Source organism: Prosopis cineraria, unplaced genomic scaffold (genome assembly GCF_029017545.1).
Source record: "Prosopis cineraria cultivar Desert tree isolate PC_DT_omini unplaced genomic scaffold, ASM2901754v1 PC8, whole genome shotgun sequence".
Classification (NCBI taxonomy): Eukaryota; Viridiplantae; Streptophyta; class Magnoliopsida; order Fabales; family Fabaceae; genus Prosopis; species Prosopis cineraria.
Window position 1 is genome coordinate 13,931,861 of NW_026555339.1, and position 26,382 is coordinate 13,958,242.

Here is a 26,382-nt window from a genome sequence, read left to right on the forward strand (position 1 = left end):
TTGAGTTAGGAGCACTCCAATTTCAATGACAACATCATTCATCAAGTGGTTTGGAGGAGTCTCATCCTTTAATATTTGGACAACTTCACACAAATCATATTTAAGGACAAGTTTTTTGTAGCTAAACCTCCATATCATTTTAAAACTTTACGAACACGCCCGACGTTCAACATATAGCAAGTCCCCATTAGTCATTTTGAACATAAAACTAGCTTTAAACTGGCTTTTAGAATCACTAATCAAACCTTTGTAACTCACAAGATCTTGGCTTGTAGAATAGGCATCATTCACATTAAGATCAAACCAATCCCCCTTTATCAGGCTCAAAGTGCTGCACAAGATAAGACCATTTGTTTCCTCCACACAATGCCTTCTAGCTTGCTCCTATATTCCTTAAAATGTGTTGTCAATAGTTAAGGCATGTGCGTTAATAGTTACATTTGAGGTAGACCTATCTTAAAATATTTTCTCAATCCTTCTTTTCCAAAGAGACTGGCAAGTTATGGAAAAGCATGATTTCTATGAAGTATCATGGTACTGCTTCTACAATCATATTTTCTATTTTATCCACTAATTGGGCTCTACATTATATAATGTCCTGCTACTCTCTTGATCAAGATGTTCCATCCATAGTCTTTTCATGTCAAGGCAATCATGAAGTGCATGAATGAAATCTTCAACATCTTTATATATTTCATAATGATCATTCACATGCATACTCCACCTCTTGCAACAACTTCCATATCTTCCTCCATGAATAAGAGGATGGGTAAGAGGAAGATCCCCTCCATAACCATAGGAAGCTTATAATAAAATTAAAACTATAGAGACCAATTTGAAAGTTGGCCTAAAATATAGGCATAATATAAAATTTCTCTAGTCATTACACTTCTCAAACCCATTTTTATTAAAAAAAATGATGAACCATCAAAGATTACAACTAAATTTAGCAATTTAAAACAGGGAAAATCACACAAAGGTTCATAGATGATTTTAATTATCAAAAAGTTTCAAGAAATGTAAATATAATTCTAAGGTTCCATGGGCTTTAATTACAAATAAGTTTTGGGGGTGCATTTACCAAAATACTCTCATTTAAAAAAAATCCTGGAAAAAAAAAATCGAGGATTGGGAAACCTAGAAAGACTGGAGCGAGAGCCTTAGTTGTCTTCCACAGAATCTCTTTGATTCACTCTTGTGCTTGCTCTCACAGGATTGCTTAGTCCAAGGTTTATGAGAGGTTGGTTTCCATGTCAGAGCCCGTTTGAGGTGCTTGATTAGCCCCATAGAATCAAACTCACCAAGGCCCAATTACATAAAGCAATGATTCAAGAATCAAGATCTAAGACCTTTGGTTTAATAAGAATCTTGTAAGAATGTTTGTATCAAATTATGATTTTTCAACACTAAAGTTTTTAAATTTCAGTATTCCTTCTATTATTAGTCAGTACTAAAGTTTTTAATTTAACATTAATATTTTAACAAAGTTTTTACTTGTTATTTTTTCTTGGATCAATTAAAAAAAGCCAAACTCTCAACACATGGGATCTTAATTAATACTTTACAAGAGCTAGAGGAACTGTACATAAAAGGTTACGAGAAAGTGCTGAAAAAGATTTGGTGTATAGGCCCAATTTCTTCGTCTAATAAACTAATCTCCAATAGATTTGGGATAAGTGATCATCAAAAGTGCATTGGTCAAGACTCTAACTAGTTGAAATTTCTTAATTCCCATCAGCCCTGTTCCATCATTGATGTTTGTGAAGTGACGAAGAATTCATATCTAGCACTGTCGCCACAATCAACAAGAAAGACTTGGTGGAGTTAGCAATGTTAGTGTCTATTGCTGACGGCAGAAAACTCAACCCACCACAGCAGAAAACCCAAGAAGGGAAGAGTTTTTCAAATTTTATAACCAAGAGCATTTTGGTAAATGCCTTCCAAAACTTACTTTTAATTAAAGCCCATGGAATCTCAAAGTTATTATCGTATTTCGTGAGATTTTTGGTGACTAGAATTCATTTATGGGATCTCTGTGTGACTTTCTCTTAAAAATATTTGTTTCTAAATTTCAAGAAATAATTTTAATATTTATAATTTATTTTTAAAATATAATGAGAATATTTTAAATGGTTAAACTAAAATTATAAGATTAAGTACACTGAGTTTATATTCAAGAACTTTAACCTAATTAAAATTATAAATACCAAATTGCATCAAATTCAAGTTTAAGATTTGGATTTCAAATTTTAATTGAGTTAAAAATATAAAAAGATGAAATGATTCATTATTAATTTTTTAAAAAAGATTTTTTTTTTGTAAATAAGACTTAAATATGTAGTTTTATATGTTTAATATACTTTTATATAATCAAACTAAAAGAAATAAATTTTAATACATTGATATTATTATTAATGACAGTAGTTTGTTATGGAATGATAAATAATCTATAAATAATTCATATATTTTGATTTTAATTTAAACCATGTATTTGTAAGTATTTTCCCAATTTTGTATTTAGATAAAATAAGACTACTCCCTCCGTTCAAAAATATAAAACATTTTTAATTGAATCTCACCTTTAATAAAGTAGTTACTTACTTTCCAACTAATCTTATCTTTTTACATTTATTCTTATTAAACAACTTACAATAAATATAAATTTATTATCAATAGGAATATTTTAAAAAAAAATGTAATGATTATATCTCAAAAGATTAAAAATTTTTTATATTTTTTAATATTTAATTTTTTAAAAAATAATATTTTTTAGCGGAGGAGGGACGTTTGTTCTTTTACATTATTACAAGTCATCTGCAAGGGAAAACGGAACAGCTGAACAGCAGATGCAAGTGAAACCCTCCTTCGTTCCCAGCTCTCTGCTTTCTTAATGGCTCGTCTTCTTCAAATCGCTCAAAGAAAGCTCGACGCTTCTTTGCCTTCGATTAGAAGTCGGACACACGAGGTCTCCGGTTGCGTCCACTCACTGAATGTCACTTCAACTTGTCTTCATCAAACTAGACGTTATGGAGCCCAGGCAACGCCCAAATCGCTCTTTGAATCTAACATTTTAAGAATTCTTCGAAATGAGATCGAGTTTCAGTCCGAGTACGCCCCTCCAGAACAGGTTTATACTCCTTTCTTTTCCAAAGTTTGATTTTGCTGGTATTTTTATGCAGATTTTTTCACTTGGTTGTTCATTCCCGCATTTTGGGGTTAAAATGACTTGGAGTTAGGGTCTTGGGAATTTACCAATTACCATTCCTATTACCTTGTTGTTAATAATTTCTGAATCTGCTTAGGTATGTAAATCCAAACTGTAAATATTATGAACAATACTATAATGATTGTGTGCACTCAAATCAAATGGTTTTCTATTTGAGTCTTGGCTAGATTTTCATTTGTTACGTTAGTTCCTGGAAAGAAACGACATAACTTGGTGAAAGAGGGATCTGGGTTAGATGTTGCTGGGAATAAATCCATGCCTTGAGAATTCATTGACTGGGTTAATTATACTAAAAAAATCATATTTATATTCAGAAGGGTTTTTTGTTTTTAAATTTGAATATAAAATTTTCGCTGTTTTTTATTCCTTTTAGTTATAATGGTCAGGGCATCCATAGATTGGGCTATTCCCTTAATTTTTACCAAGTGTATATTTATGTATGGTTTTTTATTATATATGTTTTTAAAGGAATTTTTATACATAGCATGTAAAATATTTTTCTTCACATGCCCCAAACCCTCTAAAATTCTTTTAAATAAAAACTCACTTTTGACATCCTTCCTTGGTCTGATTTATTCTATGTTCTCCAAAGTAAAGAAATAAGTATAAAAGACTTAAGAAAGTTGTTATGGAGTTACAATTACCATACTTGTATCATCATGAAAATTGGGAGAGACTATGTAATGTTGGAAAAGAAAATGAAAACGGATTTTCAGATCAATAAGTATGATATATGATATTTCATTATATTCAATACTGTTCTCATCTTTCTCCTTGTATTTTATAGCTTTCCATTATTGTTAAACAACTTGGAAAGTATCCACATTGTAATAAAGCTTGTTTCATTAAAAAAATGCCTTTTTTCCTAAACAATGCAGCCTATGACAAAATTCAACTCATTCACTGTTCAAGATCGACCAGGTGAGCAGTGGATTACAATGAAGGGAAGTTTTGGGGACAAAGAAGAAATAAAAATTGAAGCTACCATGTTTGATGGGTATGCACAGGTTCCCAAGCTTGGAGATGACAGTTCCGGGGTGAATGTCCATCTTCACTTTAGTCTACTTGTGGATATTTCAAAGGAGGAGTTTGGCAGTGAATTGGAATTTGTCTGCTCAGCATGGCCAGAATCTTTAGAAATCCAAAGAGTTTACATCCTAAGGCGTGATCGGATGCATGCTATGCCTTACATGGGACCTGACTTCAGGTTTGGCATGTTACAAGCTACTTTGAACCTGAAATTTTTTATAGCTGGTTTGAAGTTTCTTAATGGGAATTGTTAGTGATTCTGTTCTGGTTCAATTGCTGATTCAGGACTCTCGATACTGAAATTCAGGAGAAATTTCGGGAGTACTTGAAGACAAGGGGGATAAACAATGAATTATGCATTTTCTTGCATCAATATATGACTAACAAACATAGAATCGAGCTTCTAAGGTATTTGAGAAATGTCAAGTCTTTTGTAGAAAATAGAAGGATAAGCTTTTGGCTGGTAAGATTATTGGTATGAACACTTCACTTTTTCGACTGATTTAGTTTCATCAGATGAAAATTCATCCATCAACCCTTTCTTCAATATTTGACTATGGTTTTCCTTTTAGCAAAGAGATTCAGCAGGGAGAAGAAAATCTGCAATAATAATTATAATTCTTTTGTAAGTAGTGTGACTCTGTTTTTGACGTCGAGGAACTTGTACTAGTGGTTTTGCAAAGTGCTACAATGTCTGCTGAATCATGCTATAATACTCTGGAATCAACTTGATTTGGACCTCCGGAAATTATTTGCATTGAAATTTGACATAAATGCTAAGAAATACTACCAAACATATATGAAAGGCAGAATGCTTCGAGTATAACCAGAAATGGCAGAATTATATACAACCAAAAAGACAACCCTTAAATATTTCCATGCTATATGTAATCATTCATGTTCCACATCTTATTGCCCCTTTCTTTTGGGTAAACTACGAGGAACTGATAATTTTGGTCTACTGGATATTTCAAACTGTCTAGTTAGTGAGAATGATAAATGATTTGTTGTGTATGTTTGGTATACAGAAAAGTATTTTCTAAAAAAATATAACAAGTGTTCCTATTTTCTTTTTAAAAAACACTTTTTAATTCCTTACCAAACGGTGCATTAGTGCTTTGACATTGCTGACACTTTTCACATGTACAAGGCACTCAAGGGAAATTTTATAGATGCAATGCAATTGCTGCTCTTATTGATAAATCTCCTATCTAAAAAGATCAGAATCTAACTTTGTAAGGCATGGATATGCTGCACCTTAATTTATATTTATTTTTTTGAAATTTAGGAACAAAGTCCATCCATCTCTCTCATTTCTGCTTCTATTTTGGATCCTTCTTTTTCTGTTTTGTACAAACTTTGCATGCATTTCCTTGTAGTGGTTCTGTGCAATGGATTTCAATAGACAAAGGCACAGGGATCATCACTTTGATTGGCTTGAAAAGCAGCTTTGCTCTTCTGGTTTTTCACTTGGTGAATGAGGCAACGTGAATAAATTGTCGTTGCTTTGGCTTTTTCATTCGACATTATAAATTATAAGTTGTTCAGGACATCTTTAAATAACAATAAATGCTATGTTACATAAATTTTATTTAGAAACTCCTTATATGGGAGAATGACAAATAAGAATCTTGTAAGAACATTAATGGCAAATTAAGAACTTAGTATTAAACATGATAGAAGGAGTATTGAAATTTGAGAACATCAGTGTTGAAAAATTTTAATTTAACATTAATATTCTTACAAGGTTCTTATTTGTCATTTTCCTTAATGTTATTTTTCATATATATATATATATATATAATTGTTTTGGAATTAGTGTTATTAGTTTTAGAATCTATCTATCTTGTCACATTTTTATGTAGGATTAATGTTTTGTACGCACGTGTTTACTAAGAAAATGCGATAAAAAATATAAGAGCTTTCCATGATAATGATCTCTTGTAAAAAGAAAATTACACTTGATACAGAAAATATTAAAGCCTTCTCTTATTAACGAAGACAATGCTCAAAATAATGAGCAAGCTTGGTTGGCTCACCTTTAGAGAGAAAAGAAAAAAAACCAAAAACACTATTTTTTCTCTAAATTCAATCATCAAAATGTATAATATATTGTGTGGATATTATTAAATTGATGAGAGAAGATGAAAGATCTTGGTCCCTTATCAGCTGTACATCACCCATAAAATTAAACTTCATAGGCGTGAATCGTGATTGTCCTTTTTTTTTTTAATAAAAAGATACGATCAAAATTGTGTAAGGGTTATAAAAGTCAGGTCATATCAAAATTTAAAATAGTCTTACATCCTATAGGTGATTTATTATAAATAATGAGATCGTAGTTGTCATGAAAAGTTTTGCATGTGAGCAAATTAACGCATTCATTTGTTTATTTAAAGACGTAATCAAAGGTGATTGTTCAATCTTTCATAGCAAGCTCCTTGATTTTCTTGATGTTTGTCGTTAAAGGATGACTATCAAAAAAATTATGTTAAATAAGTGAGAGAACTTCTATGGAATCAATGTATAAATTGATCTTTTTAAGTTTAACATTTCAACCAAGCTGGAAAGCTTCTAAAATGCTTGATAATTCAGCTGTAGTATTAGGTTGATAGTTAAGATATCTTGAGAATTTCATAATCTAATTTCCTTTCTCATCGTGAATGACTCTATCACAAGTCAAAGCACTAAAGGAGTTAAATCGTGATTATTCTTTTGGTAACAAAACATATGAGTTCATAACACAACATGAAAATTTGAATTAACATATTCAACCAATGAATCATTAGATTAATATTTTGATTGATTTTATAAAATATTTTGTTCATGATCAATTTAATTATAACTTGATTATATTTTTAATTATTAATTTTTAAACTAGTGTCTTAATTAGTTCAAGAGAGTAGCTTAGTCGTTACAACGAATGATGATTATTTGAACAGTGCATAATGGACGCATACTTGACATTGTAAAAAGGACAAGACCATAGGTGGGCGCAGTGGGCAAGCGTGGTGAGATTTGAGAATCCAACTGTCAAAAGGTTGAATGTTGGATGTGGCCGACAACAAATATTCAGTACTATGTCATGTTTGATGAGTGAGTGCATAAAGAAGTTGCTCGGTAATTATAAACACAATGACACTGCTCGGTAATTATAAATAAATGGGCGGCGACGGGCCATTGAATCCCTAATTTTTTAATTTTTTTAATAAAATGTAAGGATTATTTTAACTTTTTTTTAGTCAACGCATTATTGAGATTTAAAGATTTTAAATAAAATTTTCATTTCAACTTTATATATAATTTTTTAGGCATGTATTGTCTAACTATTTTAATATTTACTTATTTTTAATAGGATAATATTATACTTGTTTTTAAAGCATTGATGATGTCATTTGATTTCAATTTTATTTTATATTTGATGAAAGAAATTATGAGTATTATTACTAATAAATTTTGTCAAGCAGTGCAACAAAAATTTCAAGATATATTATATATTATATGATTGATATCTACTATAAAATCACTTATATAAAAGTTAAAAGATTATTGTTAACATATATTCTTTTGGAAAAAAATTCAAACTACTAAAATTTATCATATGAATAGTTTTTACTATAGTATACTTAGATCTTATTGATATAAAGAATTTGTGACAATTGAACATGACTGCCGTGTTAATATATAATATATAATTATAAAAATTAAATAGTAAATTTAACAAGCAAGTAGTAGAGTTGTTTAGATTGAACAAAACTTTAAATCTCAATGATGCATTAGTATTTTATATTGAGAAAAAAATTGCTAAAAACTTTATCATCAACACAATAATTAATTATTCTTATGTAATTAAAAATCAACGAGCAAAACTTAAAAAATAAATAATATATTTATTTTTATTATATATATGTAAAATTAAATATAAATAACTACATTGAAATATTTATATTATATTAATGAGATATATATATATATATATATATAATTTTTCTTTAATTATTATATATGTTTTATTATTTTAGCCCTCTAATAAAATTTTCTAGCTCCACCTATATATATATATATATATATATGAGAGAATTTTAGTAAAGAATATGAACGTAACATATTTTCATATCACAACCAAAATACTTTGATATTTTATTATGAGACCAAATGATTAAATGGAAATTATATTTTGACAGACAATTATTGAAGTAGTTTTTATTTATTTTTGAAAACATTTTAGCCATCATTGTTAGGGCTTTGGTCACTAGACCTCTGCCATCTTCACTAGAGCTCCAGTGACTAGTGGGCAGCAGTCAATTGTTGAAGGGAAATTTAATCTCACAATCTCTTGACTTGGTAAAAAGAGACTTATCATCGAGCCTCTTAAGTAATATAATGCAAGCAATAATATATATATATATATATATATATAAAGAGCCCATCCCCTAACTATTACTTTCTTATGATATGAATATAACATATTAAATCCTAACTTTACTTGTTAAAACACTAACTCAAATTATTTTAAAGTAAATCAAGTTTTTAAATAAAAAATTGAATGAACAATTATAGTTAAATAATTAACAAATTCTATTGATGAATGAACAAGTAATACAATGCTATTGAGAGAGTTAAGAATTTAATAAGTAAAGTTATATGATTAATAAGTAATATAATTTTGTTGAGAAATTCATAAATTTAATAAATAAAACTAAACAAATAATATGAAAAAATTGACACGTAAATTTACCCTAATAAAAGCACCGTACATTTTATCCCAAGAAAGAAAGACAGTAAAGATTGTATGGTCTATATCACCTTCCCTCAAGGAGGCAAAAAGAAGCATCCTAATTAAAGTAGAAAAATAAGAGTTGGGTTTGAAGGGTTGGACTTAAATGTCCTTTTAAACAAAGATTTGGATTTAAAAAATTGGAATTTTAGATCTGGCCCTGATAGGCCCTTTAAAAAAAAAAATTTGGACTTGAGCTTGAGCTTGGACTGTCCCTTAAATCCTATTTCCCAAAAGATTGATACTGATCTTAGTATCTCATTGTTAAAATGATTGATATTGATTCTTTTGCCATTTATGTTAACACAATTTTAACAAATTTTTATTAATTTCTTAACACAATTACTTTGTAGGGTCTGTTTCTTAATTTTGATTAATATTATATTCTATGATACTCAAATTTTTGTATTTATTGAATTTGATAAGATTGATTTAAATTGAAAGTTTTTGTTGTCATTTTAAAACTTAATCAAGATTCTATATCTAGATTTGTATTTATTTATTTTATTAAATTTATATTTTTTAATTTTAAAAAATAAGTTTACAAGCTTAGCCTTAATTCTTTTAAATAAGGGTTGAGTTTAAAAATAAATTATTTTTAAAAAAATCAAGTTCAAGAACCTTAGCCCTTAAGATTAGCCTGCCCAATTCCCATCACAAGTTAATTCAAGGACATACTTCTAATAAGAATTTTGATACTATAATTTTTAATAAATCATTTTTTGGGTACAAAAATTATATAATTTCTGACATATTTTAATTCCACTTTTTTGTATAGTTTTCCAGGGCCTTTTATTCCAGGGGTAAAAACAAAAGACGCGTGATGTGAACCTAAATCCAGAGACGACTTTGCTATTAGTGACTTATTGTTGCCTCCTCTTCTTCTTCCTTCTTCTCAGGCACCATACTTCACATCATCGCTATCTGCTCGCTCCTATCATCTTCCAAACCTCAAGTAAAACTCGAGTAAGCAAACCAACTCTCTCTCTCTCTCTCTCTCTCTCTCTACTTGCTTGTTCGTTTCAGACTCTGTCTCTGACATGGGTTTCTTTATCGCTTCACTTTGCTTTGTTTGGAGAGATTGAATGCGAGAGTCATGGAAAAAGCAGGAGCTGGTGGAAGGCCAAAGGCAGTTGACATGTGGGAACACGTCACGGTGTTGGAAGGGAGAAGAGTAAGGTGTAAACATTGTGGCTTTGAATTTGCAGCAAGTGCTAATCGCATCAAAGCCCATATTAATCAGATCAAGGGTCAGGGAATTCGACTGTGTCCTGGTTCTCCTCAGCCTAACAATACCAATTCCAACAAAGTCACCAGTGATCTCAACGAGAAAGAGGACTTCCTTCTTGTCATTGATGACTTTTTTCCGCAAGAAGACCTCCTTCATCCACAAGGTACGAAATAATGTTATTTATTTTTTACTTTAAATGGGAGAGTGATGTTTCAGTATCTTGTTAGGGTATTATTAAACCATTTATTTGACAGCTATTATAACAATAGTATACTTTTATAACAATTTTTTTGGGCTTTGAAGAAGGGAACGAAGTGTAATAATTTCTTGCAAGATTATCATTCTCTATGAATATACTCCTTCCCTTCAAAAATATTTCGCATTTTTTGAAGGGTTTGACCTTAAAAAATATAAGAAACTTATGTAATCATTATTTTTTTTCCTAAAAATATCTCTATTAAATAAATTAATTTATATTTATTTTAAAGTAAAATACTTTATTAAATAAGAATAAATATATAAATATAAAATTAATTTTAAAATAAATAATTAATTTATTTAAAGGAAAAATTCAGTTAAAATTTCTTAAATTTTTAAACAAAAGGGGTATTAATTGCTTGAGCACGTATTATTATTTTAACCCGCAAAAGGGCTTTTTGTCTCGGACCTCATATGCAGAGCTGCAAGGGTTGGGATGCATTTTTCTAATTTTAAAATTTAAAATTTTAATTATACTAACAATTTAATAAATTGTCTCATTTTTTATATGTTAATTCAAGAATTAAAATCAATCAAATAATTTTAATCATATTATTTTGCAACATCCATAATTTCAACTAAACAATTCTTAACAATTTCAACTACCTTTTAATTGGATAAAAAAGCTGGGCCTAACGAGTTAGCCCAACCTTATTTTTTAACATATTTATTAAGGTCAAGCTTAAAATTCCTTTTAGGCAAAAAAAAAAGCCTCATTTTTTATAGTCTGTCTCTAAAAGAAAATGTGAGATTGAAACTGGCGTTATTAGTTTGAAGGCCTGGCTTGTGTTCACGGGTCTACTCACATGCAAACTGTAAAATCAAATCTAACACCTGCAACTCATCAACAAAAATTATCGCCACAACATGATTCTCAGTTATGTGTGTGTATATTATATTATTGTTTTTAAGAAAAAAAAAGGATTACACCTACAAATTTTATTGTTAAGTTTTCATTTACAGAGGATGAAACTCAAATGCCAATTTTGTTTTTAGGGAAAAAAAAGGAAAACCACAAACTAAGGGCTTGTTATTGTTTTCTGTTTTTTAAAACTTTTTGTTTTTTTGTTTTTGAAACCATAGAAATTTAAAAACTTGTTCGATGAAGTGTTTCCAATTTAATTATTTTCAAAGCTATTTTTATTTTTTGTTTTTAAAAATAAAAAAAATAAAAACAACTTCAAGTTATTGGTAAATAGAAAAAAAAAGAAATAACTTCAAGTTGTTTTTGTTTTATTTTTCTTGTTTTAAAAAATATTTTACATTTAATTATTAAAAATTTTAATTATTTTAATCAATTTTTATCATGAATCACCACCATATTAATCGCCTATAAGTATCATTATTAGTTTATTTTTTAATTTTAAAATAGTTTTAAAATTAACACGAGCAAACATATTTTCATTTTATTTTGTTTTCAAGAATAATTTTAAAAATTGCATTACAAAATAGTTTTAAAAATAAAAAAATGAAAATAGAAACCAAATAGGTCCTAAGATCCTATTTGTTTTTTTTTTTAAAAGCTATTTTTTTAAAATAAAAAAAATTAAAAACTTGTTTGGTTAAGTGTTTTCGATTTAATTGCTTCTAAAACTGTTTTCATTTAAAAAAAAACAAAAATAGAAAAAACTTCAAGTTGTTTTCATTTTAATTTTCTTATTTTTTTAAATATATTACATTTGATTATTAAAAATTATAATGTTGATCAATTTTTATCATAAATTACTATCATTAACTGCTTGTAACTATTACTATTAATTTTTTTTTAATTCTAAAGCTATTTTTACATTAACACAATCAAACAAATTTTTATTTTATTTTGTTTTGAAAAAAAATTTAAAAATTATATTATACAACAATTTTTTTTAAAAAAATGAAAACAATAACTAAACAGGTCCTAAGACCAATATCCCTGGTACTAACTTGACACCAGCACCAGAGACCTAAGCCTACGAACCCAGGCATATGAGACGCGTACGGACAAATTAATATTAGTGATAAACATCACCCATGTTTTTGTATATATTGCGGATTGTGATGATTAGTATATTAATTCTAAATAAGATATCAGCTTTTCTTATTATTTATAGGAGCGAGGAATGAAACATTATTGCTTGATTGTTATATGTCCTCCAAACACACTGAAGCTATACAGCAAGAGGGGATTCATGTGGGCCCTTCCTCTGTTTCTCATATGATGAATGAAGCCGACTTGCGGTTGATTCAATATGTTTTTGAACAATCACGCAGGTTAGATTTATATACATTCTTCGAATTATGTTACTAAATAGTATTTATGTGTATTTGTTTTTTTTAGCTTAAATATTAATCACTTATCTTATATTTTATTCAGTGATGAGACAATTTTCTCTTCACCACGTTTACATTTGAAACAATCTGAATTTACCACTCTTAGACCGGAGACCTTTTGGATTCATGGGTGAGTATTTAGTTATACTTTTATTCTAATTTGTTATTATTGAGGATTGTCTTGGTTATGTTAAAGAGCCCAATTTTTCTGTTTTCCTAGGTAATAGATATTTTGTCTATATCTTGACGGAGATTGAAAGGAACAGAAGTAAACCTTTGAATTGCTATGTTCCAGTGATATTTTCGGTGATATCTGATTCCCTTTTTAATTTGATGATATATGTTAGTCCTTGAATCTAAAAAGTTTATTGACAAGTATTTTTAATGGTTCTTTTGTTATAGAATAAAGCGCTCCAAAGTGATGTAAGTTCCTTCCTTAAGTTTGTTGAACGGCATAACATGAGAGAAAACTACATGTTTGACTTGAAATATTGTGAGAAGGTATTATCTATTTGTCTTGTTGTCGTTGATGTTTCATTAATTGTCCTAACAATTGCTCTTTTGGACTATATATATCAATTTGATTTGTTTGATCACATATTGCAGATATTTATTCCTGTTCATGTTGAAAAAAATCGATGTGGACATTTTTATTTATACATTATTCATGTGGAGGATCAAGTTGTTGAAATATGGGATTCTCTTCGCGATCAATTTATGGATAAAACTGAACGTGAACAAATAACAAAAAAAATAGTAAGTATTAAATAATTGTAACATTCATATAATTAGTAGATTGATATTGATATTTTAATTCTATATATAAAATTAATCTCGTACATGTAGCTGCTTGTCATGGAGACACTCTTCGAAGATGTTATGTCCACAAAATTTCACTGGAGAATGGCAAGCAATATCCAATCACAGTCTAATGGGTGAGTTTATGAATTTTTTTATTCTAAATTATAAGCTTTATTAAAACAAGCATGCATCCTGACCATGTCATATTTCTTCAACATGTAGATACGATTGTGGTGTATTTGTTATCAAATATATGCAACAATTAGATAATTATGTGAGGCAAAATCCTTCATTTCAGGTATGGTCACTTGCAAACTATTATTGTTAACCGCTCTATACATATTCATTCACACATACACACGCATATGTACATTGTGCAAACACTTTCAGTCATATAAATGATATGGACAAAATGTGTAGTTTGACAGTAATAAAGAAAGATTGGATTTGGCTTTAGAGTTGCTCAACAGTGACTTCAACCAAGAAAGAGAAATACTATCTCATAAAGCAACAGGAAGCTATGCGCAAGTCCACAGTGAAGAAGATATAGATTCATGTGGAATTAAAAGAAAGCAGGTTGATACATGCAAAACAATATTTGGTGGTGGAAAAGGGGCATATGTGGAATTGGATGATTTCAATGACAGAGTCAAGAGAAAAAATGTTAGCTCGAAGACAGGTATATACTTCAACTTCAATTATTATTTTTTAAACAGAAACTTCAACTTAAATTATATAGAACCCTTTTTTGTAGTCATTTATACAACAGTTTAATTTGTATATATTTTTTCTAACTTCTCTTAAAGTAAGTAATAATTATCCTCATATCGTACTATATTTTTATATTTTATCCTTAGCACTTCCTGTATTTAAAAGAAATAATTCCTATCGTCACTTCGTGCTAATCGATTATTCCTATTTTTGCTGCTAGGATGTGTTTATGTATTGCCGACAACCGAGTTAGTGGGAAGATGTTTTAAATGGTATAGTCAACGAATATGGAAATGGATAATGGGAGATGAGGTGTCAACAATTGGGATATGGGGAATGGGAGGGGCAGGGAAAACATTTCTAGCAACTCATGTGCATAACAAGCTTTTAGAAGAAGCCGGTGATGACTTTGACCAGGTTATTTGGGTTACTGCATCACAATATGGTAGCATTTATGAGTTACAAAAGGCCATTGCAAGATCAATTAATTTGGACATATCTGATGAGTGTGATGTGAAAAGAATATCTGGAAAATTGTTGCAAGCATCCAACCATATAAATAGGTGTGTCCTAATTTTAGACAATATTCGGGATCCTATCCTTTTAGGAGAAGAAGTTGGATTTCCTGTTTCAAATGATAGGATTAAATTGATTTTGACAACTCGTTCATGGGAGGTGTGCCAGAGTATGAATTGTATGGAGAACATAATAGAAGTAAAACCTCTAGATGATGAATTTGGAGAAGATTGGGAATTGTTTGAAAAGACTCTTGGAATCCATCAAATGCAATCTAGTGGAGTGGAGTCTATAGCAAGGACCTTGGTAGAACAATGTGGGGGTTTGCCCCTTGCTATTGTTACGATAGCGAGAAGCATGAAGGGAAAAAAAACAATATAGAGAATGGAATCATATGTTGGAATGCCTTCAAAACTTGCGCAATGGGCAACTTGATATGGAGAAGTGGATATTCCCGGTGTTGAAATCTAGTTATGCTTGCTTAAATAATAAATTGTTGCAAAGTTTTTTTCTGTATGCTGCATTAAGTGCTGAATATTATAATGAAGAAGATATTTGGTGTTTGATCAAAAGATTTTTCATTGAGGGATCCACAGATGAGACAAAGAGCTTGGAGATGCAATATAATGAAGGTTACACCCTATTGGATAAATTAAAGAATGACAGTTTGGTTATTAAAGGGGGGGGTCAATGGAGAATCCATCCTTTGCTAAGGGGCATGGCTATTAATATTGCAAAGGCGACTGAGGAAATTATAGCAAAATCTGATATGAATTGCATAGAAATACCGGAGAATAGCGAATGGCATGAAAATCTACAAAAAGTTTTTTGAGAGGAACTGGAATACAAAAAATTGTAGATGGCACATCTCCTAAATGCTCTAAACTTTCCACATTGCTTTTAGATAATAATGATTATCTCGAATGGATCCCAGATAATTTTTTTAACAACATGCCTGCTCTTAAAGTACTCGATTTGTCTAGGACTAGCATTAAGCGTTTGCCTGAATCTGTCTCTAACTTGAAATGCCTCATCACATTACTTTTGAGATGTAAGAAATTGAGTTACATGCCTTCATTAGAAAAATTGCAACGGCTAATGTGGTTGGACCTTTCAAATACTGCCATTATTGAATCACCTTATGGCTTGGAATTGTTGATCAATCTTAGATATCTTAATCTAGCAGGTACAGTACAGTTGAAAATGTCATCATCAGTGATAACCAATATGACCGATCTGCAGTCTCTTAGGTTGAACTGTATCCCAAAATCAATGGATGGGAGTGCACATGTTCTACAATGTTTGGGAAAGTTAGAATATATGACAGCCAACTTTTATGACATTGAAGAGTTTAATTCCGATGTTCAGAGTTTACAGGTCAAAGATCGCGCCCTCAAAGGTTATTATTTAAGTTTAGCTACATCATATGATGGTTATCTTTTATTTTATCCTGAACATGAGGTCCATTCCTTAAAATGGGTTGTCTTTGGTGGTATTGATTTGGAAAACCGAGCAGAGTTATATCTTCCAGAAGACATAAAGGAGTTGATGATTACACATGCACATCACCATTGGACAGGAACAACATGTCTATGTCAGACTTTGTCATTCCCTAAGCTAGTCAAAATTGAATATTTGAGGATGCATGAATGTGATAAGCTTGAGAACTTGTGTTGTGGCTCTCCCACTTGCCCATTTTGGTGCAGTGTCCAATTTATGCAAACATTGAGGCTCACATGTTTGAAAGACTTGAAACAAATAGCGGCATCATTTGCTCCATTTTCTCACCTCCGAAAGCTCAAAATGCATCATTGTGGCAGCATGAGGATTCTGATGATGTGGGGATTATTTGCACAGCTCCAAAACCTAGAGGCCATTCATGTAAGCGGTTGTGATTCAATGGAAGAAATAGTTGGAGACGATTGTAGCGGTGAAACTATTCCCCCTACCACCATCACCCTCCCCAAACTGAGACTTGTGGTCTTGGAGCAGCTTCCAAAATTAAAGTCCGTATTCAGAGGAACCCTACTCTGTCCTTCTCTCAAATCTTTTAGAGCCATCTATTGTGAGAAACTAATTAGCCAACCTCTGATAGAGATTGCAAAAGGAAATGCGCTTCAGATGGAGAAGAAGGAACTCTTGAATGGATACGGTTGGCAAAAAGAGGTGCATGTCTCCTCCAAAACTCAACTTTCTTTTATTTTATGGGTGCCACTTTGTCACTGTTCGTTTGCTCGTCCACCCTCTTTTTTTGTTCTCTCTGTTTTCTATTTTTTTTTTTGGGTTGAATCATTCCTTTAACCTTCTTTTTATTTTTTATTCTGGTTAGCAGCCTCGACCAAATTACCATTGATTTGATAAAGCAGGTCCACATTTCCTCCTAAAAGTTGACTTTCTTTTATTAGAAAGTTAAAATAACATTTTTTGCTTTCCAAGTATTCTCTTTGGACTACCATAGTTGTAAGCTACATCTCAAGATCACGTGGATATCATATTATGTCAATGAAAACATATATATCCTGGTGTTGGAGTTCATGCATCAACTTTATTTTGCGTCAGAATTTCTTACCCAGTGCTCAATTGTCTAATGAAAGTACTAAGTAATATCATGATGACTCCCTTGTTCATTGAAAAAAAAAAGAGAGAGGCAAAAATGACAAATTCAATATATTTTCTTAATAATAAAATTTTACTTGATATAGTACTTTAGTGCTTAACATGGTACGACAATGCTAATGGCCATATATATTAATGATTTTGTAAATTGCGTTGAAGAATTGATATTTTATGTCGCACAACTCACGCACCTGATAGAACATGTACATATTTTAGAACAAGTGCTAGAAAGATCTTTACAAAGTGTTATTTCTAGACTGAAGACCAAATGCATTTTCAAGATATATAGGGCTGTTTGTTTTCAATTTTTAAAAATTGTTTTTTGTTTTTTAAAACAAAAAAATTAAAAAACATATTTAGATAAGTATTTTCGATTTAATCGTTGTCAAAATTGTTTTTGTCTTTTGTTTTTTAAACAAAAGAATAGAAATTATTTTCATTTTATTTTTTCTATTTATAAAATATGTTACATTTTATTATTAAAAATTATAGTTATTTTGACTAATTTCTATTATAAATTACCACCATTAATAGTCTATAATCATCATTATCATTCTATTTTTAATTATAAAACTTTTTAAATTAATATAACCAAATAGATTTTCATTCTGTTTTGTTTTCAAAAATAATTTTAAAAAACTATATTATAAAACAGTTTTTTTGAAAAAAAAAAAATAAAACATACTCCTACTCTCCCCAAACTAAGATATGTGTACTTGCATGATCCACCAGAATTAAATTCCGTATTCAGAGGATCCATGCTCTGTCCTCTCAACAAATTTTATGCCTCAAATTGTGAGAAACTAAGGAAATGCAATTATATGGGGATATCATTTATTTACAAGGTACATAGATGAACATCATTGGTGTTTGTGTTATTTTTCTTTATGTGAATTTTAAATCTTTGTCATTAATTTATGTGAAACATTAAATTTTTGTTTACAATTGCTCTGTTTTTGCCTTCACTCTGTCATTTGGATTTTAGTCTAGCACTTCATTTTAGAGATGACCAAACTTGAATGTTGATCAATTTTGGGGTCGTTGCCAATAAAAAAGGTCGTGCCCTTTTCAACTTCAATTTAATCAGTCTTTTGAAAGTTTGAGAGTGCATATATGTTATTTTGATTATATCAAGTAGAACTTCAGATAAACGTTAACTATACCTAGCCAATTTGTGGCATATACATCTTGATGTTAATTTGTTCTTTAGAGTTCAATCCGTGCCTTGCAATTTTGGGTCTTTTAAAACCCAAAATGCAGGTTACAAAATCAAATGGATATGTGTTTGAAGCTTGGCGAAATATTTAACTTGTTCTTTGACGTTTCTGGAAAGAGGGCTACTAGACAATTCCTTGATTAAATTTATACCCTGAGAATGCATTGATGCATTAGAAAATGAGATTGATATGCTATATTTTTCTTTAGTCCTATTCCTAAGGTAGAGAAAGAAAAATAATTTTTGTCTTATTTATAGAACATTTCACTACACTCATTTTTACCTTTTTGTCTTTACTAAATGTTAGAAAAAATTATTAAAAATTATTATTTTGTTTCTTATTAAGGTAGAGATGAAAACTTATTAAATTTTAAAATAAAGTTAATGAGATTTAATGTTTTATATGATTCCGATAAAATATGTTAAAAGTGAATTATGAATATAATCAGAGAAAGCATATATATGCTTCTATGCTTTCCAGACTCCTCTTCCAAGGAATAATGTTGGGTCTTTGTTGAATTTGAATATAAAATTTTCATTATTGGATTGCATTGAATTTATAATTAGCTGAGAAGATATTTTAATAGGAAATTCCTCTTAATATGAAATTGTATACGTAGTAGCATGAAAAATTTAGTATATAATTGAGTTGTTAATCCCAAAAGACCCATTAATGTTTTTGTTTTAGTATACATAGACCAGAAAATGTATGATATATATTTGAAAATTGTTAAAGGTTGATTATGAATATTTTGGAAGTAACAAGTTCAGAATCTGTTAGTGATTTCACTCTAGTTCAACTGCCTCTTGCTAATTTTAATAGGAAATTTGTTGCATTAAGCAAGTTTGAACCAATATTTCCTTTTAAAATATAATCATCTGAAGGTTCTTAATGTGAATTTGTACTCTAGTTCAATTGCTAGTTCAGGACTGGCCTCTGACTCTGACTTTTTTTTTTTTTGTCAGAACTGAGTCTGAATCTGAATGACGAAATTCTGGGGAAAAAAAAAAAAATCATGAGTACTTGATGACAAGGATAGGATTGAGGATTGATCAGCTTCTGTGGAATTTGGAAATGTCTTTTGGAGGGGAAAAGAAAAAAACAGAAAGATAAGGTTAGCAGCCTTAAACTGGATTACCATTGTTGTAATTATTAGAGAGTTAAAATAACATTTTTGCTTGCCAAGTATTCCTTTTGGAGTGCCATAGTTGTAAGCTGCATTTAAAGATTATATGCATATCGTATTATCACAATGAAAACATTTATATCCTGGTGTTGGAGTTCATGCATGCACTTTATTTTGCTTCAGAATTTCATACCTAGTGCTCGTTTGTTTAGTAAAAGTACTAAGTATATAATATCAACATTAAAGAAGTTGAAGCTAGCTCTCATCTTGATTCTCGAAAAAGAGATAGGAAAAATAACAAATTTAATATTTTTTTTTTTTTCCAACAATTTAATATATATACCTTAGCGAAAATGACAGTTATATCCCATTTTTTTTTAAATTAACGAAAATTGAGTCTTTGATCTTTTTTTTTAAATAAGTTAAAAATATCAATCAAGATAATTACTTTTAACAGCCACAAGTATTTTATATAAAAATAATTAAAAATTAAAAATAATTTAATTAATTAATTTTAGTAGTGGCAGTTTGTTGTTGCCAAAAGTATTTTTATAAATAATTAATAATTAAAAAATTAAAATATTTTTACAAAAATTAATTTAGATAATTATTTGTAGCGGCAAAATTTGTTGCCACTAAAAGTATTTTCATAAAAAAATTAAATAAATTTAAATTATGTGAAATAATTTATAAAATTATTATTAGAAAAAATTTCTTATGAATTATTTTAAAATTAAATAAAATCATTCAAATGATATTTATGGAATTAAATTTTTTTATATATAGAATGAGAAATAAATTATATATAAGATCAATAATAATTACTTTCAAAAATAATGATCTTGTTAAGTTGGTATTTTAATAATTATCTTATTTTAATAATTACATTAAAAAAATTCTTATGGAATGCTTATGCTTCTATGGTTTAAATCATGACTAATAATTTCCAATCAATGTTGGGTCTATTCCAATGGATTTTGGTATATGTTAGCTTTCAAAACCAACCTTGATCTGGTCCCAAATTAGTAGGGAAACCTTTTTTTACTCCTTGCCAAATTTGAATATAAAATGTTCATTTAATGATTATATTGAATTTATGATTAACTAAGATGATATTTTACGTTGTTTTAGATGTATAATGAAACCATGGAATATATTTCTAATTTGACTTCTTTTAGTTATCACCATGTGGGCATCTGAACACTCGATTATATATTCCTCTTAATTTTTACTCTTTGCGTGTGTCTAATTTGAAATTTTATGGATTTAAATTTAGTAAATGACTTAATATTCACTTTAAATGGTCTCGCAAATGTAGAAGATCAAAGAAATAAAAATTTCAAAGTATTTCAGAAGTTGAAGATAAAGAAAACAATAATCTTTATTAGAGATTAAATTGAAACAAAACAAACACCTAAAGTCAAAATTTGGATCTGAATAACGAAATTCTAGAAAACAAATTCATGTGTACTTGATGACAAGGATAGGATTGATCAGCTTCTGCAGAATTTGGAAAATGTCAAGTCTATTTGGAGCAAAAAAACAGAAAGATAAGGTTGGCCAGCAAGATTTGGTTTGAACATTTGAATTTGCCACTAATTTAATTTTCTCAGAAGAAAATTCATCCACGTACCGTCTCTTCGATATGTGATTATGTAATGTTATACGTACATCAAGCAAGTTGAATAAAATTATAAGATGTTTTTAATTAAATTTTATTAGTTAATTGTAATAACTCAAGAATTTTGAGTAAAAAATATATATATATATATATATAATATAAATACATATATTATTGTGGTTGAATTGTAGTTATATTAATTTTGAAATAATTATGACAAGAGGAGGTGTTGGTATAGTGGGAGTTTGCATATATCTCTTACATCTAATCTTGAGTTCGGACCTGGTTGAAGCCAGAAATACTTTTGTACCGTGAAATTACAAAACTACCCTTGCCTCCACAGATTTTTTTTCCCTTTCTTTTCCTCTCTATTTCTGGCACGATTCAGCATTTGGGGCTCTGTAGAAAATTCTAGATTCTCTCATCTCTCACTCTCTGCCTTCTCCGTCTCCTCCTACTTCCGTCCGCAGCATTGTTAGCGTGTGAGTGTGCGAGAGTTCTGTCCGACACTCCTTTGCCAAGTTTGTGCTCTTTCCTTCCTTTCTCTATTGCAGATTAGTGAGGTCATTTTTTCCTCTGTCGGGCGATGATCTGAGCATTTAAGTTTCTTTCCCTTCTTGTTCACAGCCTTTGCCGATATGGGCGTTTCTTATTCATGTAGTCGCCGTCGTTGCTTTGTTTGCCATGGCTGTATGTAACCTGTAGCCTCCCTCATCTTCCTCTGTCTTTCATCATTGAAGCCTCTTCCTTCTGATCTGTCTGAGTAACTACAAGGGTGAGTCAAAAATCTCCTCCTCTCTTGCAACACGACACTACTGTTCACTGCCATAGAGAGCTTTGAACCTCCTTTCTCTTCTCTCATTTATTTCGTTTTTGGGTGCCGAAGAACAGGGGAGACGTGACTGTTGTTCTGGAAATTTGATTTTGAAACTTCCTCCTTCTTTTATGCTGTAAATTTCGTTCCCTTTCTACTACTGTAAATTGAGGTGAGAAATTTTGATCTTCCTCTTCATGGTTGCTCTGTATGTGTGTGGGTGAATATAGAGATAAAATGGTTGGAAATTTTTCCTTTTATTACCATATTTGTTAAGCAAAAAGGAGAAATTATGAAGTTGAAATTGTAGTGTATAAAGAACAAGAGAATGTTAGGCTAGGCTTGAGTTTTGTTTATTTGATCTGATTATTAATGTTGAAAAATTTTGGATAATTGATAGGAGGTTAAGAAGTATCATTGATTGAGCTAGGAATTGATACTGATGAGATAATTGTTAGAAATGTTTGTTAGAAGTTGTTAGTTGATTGAGTATTTTCCTAAAATCTTATTAAACTCTTGGGAAAAACATAAATGGTTTGGATGCTATTATCTAATAATTTGAGTTGGACATTGTATAGAAATTTAATTAAAAAATATATTTATTTGTAATAGTTATATCATCACATATTAAGCAGTCATGGAAGATAATTATCTCCATAAGGAAGTGGAGTTAGAGATAGGGATGTTTGGAAAGAGTAATTTTGATTATTAATGCAAGAGCCAATTGATTATCAAAATATTAGTCTTTGAAATACCTATGAAATGTTGGGGAAAAAGAAAATTTAAATTAAAGATGAAAATTGTCTTTGTTATTTTTTTCTAAATTGATTTAGAGTTAAAAAGGTATAAAAAATAAAATAAAATAAATAAATCTTTAAAATAAAATAATGATGTTATTATTTGGGCATTAGGATTTAAAGAGCAAACATTGTTGCAAGAGGACCGGTTAGGGGTAGAGAATGTCTTAGGTAAGTGAATAACGTCCCAAATAATTTATTAGCAAAGTTTTTTTTCATCAAAGATATTGATTTCAACAATTCACAATTTTATCTATTTATATATGTGTGTATATGTATATATATTTCATAAGCATTGATTATTTCTGTTGATTGAATAACTCTATTTTCCTAAGCCATGTTATGTGCTTACAACATTGATCAACTCGTTTTTTTTTCAAGTTTTAGTAATCCTTATTCGACAAGGACAATGAGGAAAATTTGTGAAAGAGTTTGTAAGTTTTTACAGTGAAAAGAACAGGTGTTTACATAATTCATGTGAGTCTGATATGGACAAGAGAAAATTTTAATTCAAAAATGATTTTTTTTTTGCATGTTTGAAAATTAATTGTTTAAGGGATTTTAGACAGAACACTAGTAGCTAATGGCAATTCCGTTAACCCTTGGCGTGCCATGATCAATTACTAGCTAGTTAAATTTCATGAGCTTGTTCTCACGTCTGTTATTTGTGGGTCTCGTACCTGCATCTGTTTTCGTGGCTTCAACCACGTCTGGTTAGTTGCCCTCGTGGACTGTGTATCTACATATGTTTCGTGACTTCGGCTACGTTTGGTTACTTATCCTCGTGGATTGTGTGTCCACGTTTGTCTTCGTGGCATAAGTCGCGTTTGGTTATTTGCCCTCATGGACTGTGTGTCCATATTTGTTAATTGTTCTGATAAGTCCCTATAAATATGAAATTGATTATTTAATGATTTCATATTCCATTTGTTTTAGTTAGCAACATATTTTAATTACTTATTTTGTTTAATTGTTTCCTTGAAATTAAGTTATGACAACATTTGATATGATAATTTAATAGTTCAAGATTTCATTTAAAGTTATATAGAATCCTGTTGTTCCACGCTTATTTGAATCTTTATGGAGATCATTGTCTTTTTTTTTTTTACTTACATAATTGTTCCTAATTTTTTTATTCAATTAATTATTTATTATTGGGACGTTATTCACTGAAAAATATTTTTGGTCTCAGATAGTGTAGCTGACACTGAACCATCCGCCAAATATTGAGGAGTCTATTATTGACTAAAGGTGGATGAGTTAAGGATTAAGTATTCTTTTGATGTAATGTTTTAAATTAGGAAATTTTATTTTGTAAGCTTAATTTATGTGCTCCACATAGTCTATAGCTAAAACCTTTATTTTGTCATATATTTTTGCTTGGTGGTCGGAAGGAATTGAATTCCTGATTAATATGATATTTAGTGTAAAATATTGAGTATAGAGTTTTTGGGAGATCTTGTTTAAAGAAGAGGTTCTGCTGAAATTTCTACAAAAATATTAAAACTTTTATAAATGTTAAAAATGTTTATGCATGTTCTAATTTGAACTAAAAACATAATTAGGTTTTAGTCATAGAAAGATTAATTGATTCAAGGCTTAAGGGATATACAGTGGTTCACATCCTGTGCCGGTCATTCTCTATTTTTAAAGCATGACACTAATTGTCTTCAAACTAACATCTTTCTATGTGTGTATTTGATTAAAAAATCTACAATTGAGGACTCAACTGAGGTTAGAAAAAATATCTGTAATTTTAACATAATTTTTGTTTGGATACTTTTTTTTTAAAAGTCAATTAAATAAATTAAAATTTATTTGAATAATTTAATTCAAATGTCAATTTAAAAGTATAATGATAATAAAGGACATAAATTTCATTATATATTTTTGTGATTAATTTGGTTTTTTTTTAAAAAATATTAAACTTTTTGATTAACCAACATTCTATTTTAAAAAATGAAACTTTAAATTATAATTTTATCTAAAAAATAGAGTTAAGAAACATAAAATAAATTAATATATATTAAACATGTTAATTAATTAGAGATTCTTCTTCAACCTTTCTCCTGCTTTTGTTAGTAAAAAAATAAGAAAAAGCTCTCCCTCTCATGCTGAATGCCAATGCAAAAATAAATAATAATAAAAAATTGAAAGTGGATTAAATGCTTCCACCACTCAAGGCTAATGCAAAAGTCATGAAAATGAGATTTGAAAAAAAAAAAAAACTCATTTGAACCTTAACTTCAATTGAAATTTTTTATCAATCCAAACATGATTTTTATTTTGTAACGAGCTTTTAATGCTTTTAACTAAGGTTTGAGCCATCCCAACCTCAGTTTAAAGTTAATCCAAACATAGCTCTAAGTTCAATTTGATTCTTATTTAATATTTAATTTTAAAATAAATATAAAGTGATTTATATAATTAATCTTATTTATATGTTATTTATAGAATATTATTTAGGTTGCTCCCATAATGTTTGGAAAAGATACTTCGCTATTTAAAAAATATAAAACATATTTTTAAGGTGAGATATTAAAAAATATAAGTGATTTCAAGTCTTTTAAAATGTAATTAATGAGTTTTTTTAAATATCTTTAATAAGACAGTATAATTAACAAAGTTTTCTAATAAAAACAAACTACTAAAAAAGTATAAATATGAAAAGAGTATATAATTTTAAACATAATTAACTAACTTATTAAAATTATACTTAAATTAAAAATGTTTTATAATATTAAATGGAAGAGCAACAAAGATTGTACTCCTTTCGTTAAAAAATATAAGATATTTTCAATCGAATCTCACTTCTAATAGAATAGTTACTTATTTTTAAATCTAACTTTATCTTTTTATATTTACTTCTATTTAATAGGGTGTTTTATTCTAAAATAAATATAAAGTGATTTATTCAATAGAGCACTTAAAAAAAACAATGATTACATCTTAAAACATGTTATATTTTTTAATATTTAAATTCTCAAAAAATACCTTACATTTTTAAATGAAGAGAATAATCTTTTTGTCTCAAATTATAAAATAATTTTAAATAAAATTTTACATATTTATAAATTTTATTGAATAAACTTAACAAATTTATTTTTTAAAAAAATTATAAAATTTTAAAAATATTTTTTATTTGATAACCTTAAATTTATATTTAATTATTAAATAAATAGAATAAGTCTGTTTAGTAAAACTATAATTTTATCAAAATATTTCACACTGTAAAATGTCAAAGTTTTTTTTAAATGTTTTATAATTTAAGAAAAAGAAAGTATTATCTTTGTCACCTCCCATCCTTGTCACCTTCCCCGAGAAGGCGGAAA

General features: G+C 29.1%; 3 protein-coding genes and 1 long non-coding RNA gene across 4 annotated transcripts; all 4 read left to right on the plus strand.

Annotated features, from left to right (window-relative positions):
• The first annotated feature begins 2,831 nt into the window (after window positions 1-2,831).
• LOC129318886 (uncharacterized protein At2g39795, mitochondrial-like) lies at window positions 2,832-5,846 on the plus strand. The gene is made up of 4 exons (XM_054963875.1): window positions 2,832-3,127; window positions 4,105-4,433; window positions 4,541-4,663; window positions 5,635-5,846. The coding sequence occupies exons 1-4, from the start codon at window positions 2,891-2,893 to the stop codon at window positions 5,744-5,746; spliced, it is 801 nt and encodes a 266-aa protein (XP_054819850.1). The 5' UTR covers window positions 2,832-2,890; the 3' UTR covers window positions 5,747-5,846.
• A 4,282-nt stretch (window positions 5,847-10,128) lies between these two features.
• Window positions 10,129-19,981, plus strand: LOC129317345 (putative disease resistance protein At5g05400). Its single transcript, XM_054961685.1, has 9 exons — window positions 10,129-10,188; window positions 10,241-10,426; window positions 13,234-13,332; window positions 13,438-13,587; window positions 13,678-13,766; window positions 13,855-13,930; window positions 14,053-14,311; window positions 14,564-17,025; window positions 19,658-19,981. Exons 1-8 carry the CDS (start codon window positions 10,129-10,131, stop codon window positions 15,238-15,240), a joined length of 1,596 nt encoding a protein of 531 aa, XP_054817660.1. The 3' UTR covers window positions 15,241-17,025; window positions 19,658-19,981.
• On the plus strand, window positions 15,811-18,783 carry LOC129317346 (probable disease resistance protein At4g27220). The gene is made up of 2 exons (XM_054961688.1): window positions 15,811-17,011; window positions 18,686-18,783. The coding sequence occupies exons 1-2, from the start codon at window positions 15,811-15,813 to the stop codon at window positions 18,781-18,783; spliced, it is 1,299 nt and encodes a 432-aa protein (XP_054817663.1).
• A 1,854-nt stretch (window positions 19,982-21,835) lies between the features above and the next one.
• LOC129317061 (uncharacterized) lies at window positions 21,836-24,482 on the plus strand. Its single transcript, XR_008594907.1, has 4 exons — window positions 21,836-21,960; window positions 22,067-22,214; window positions 22,331-22,425; window positions 24,243-24,482. It is a non-coding gene; the product is annotated as an uncharacterized LOC129317061 (long non-coding RNA).
• Window positions 24,483-26,382: the final 1,900 nt, after the last annotated feature.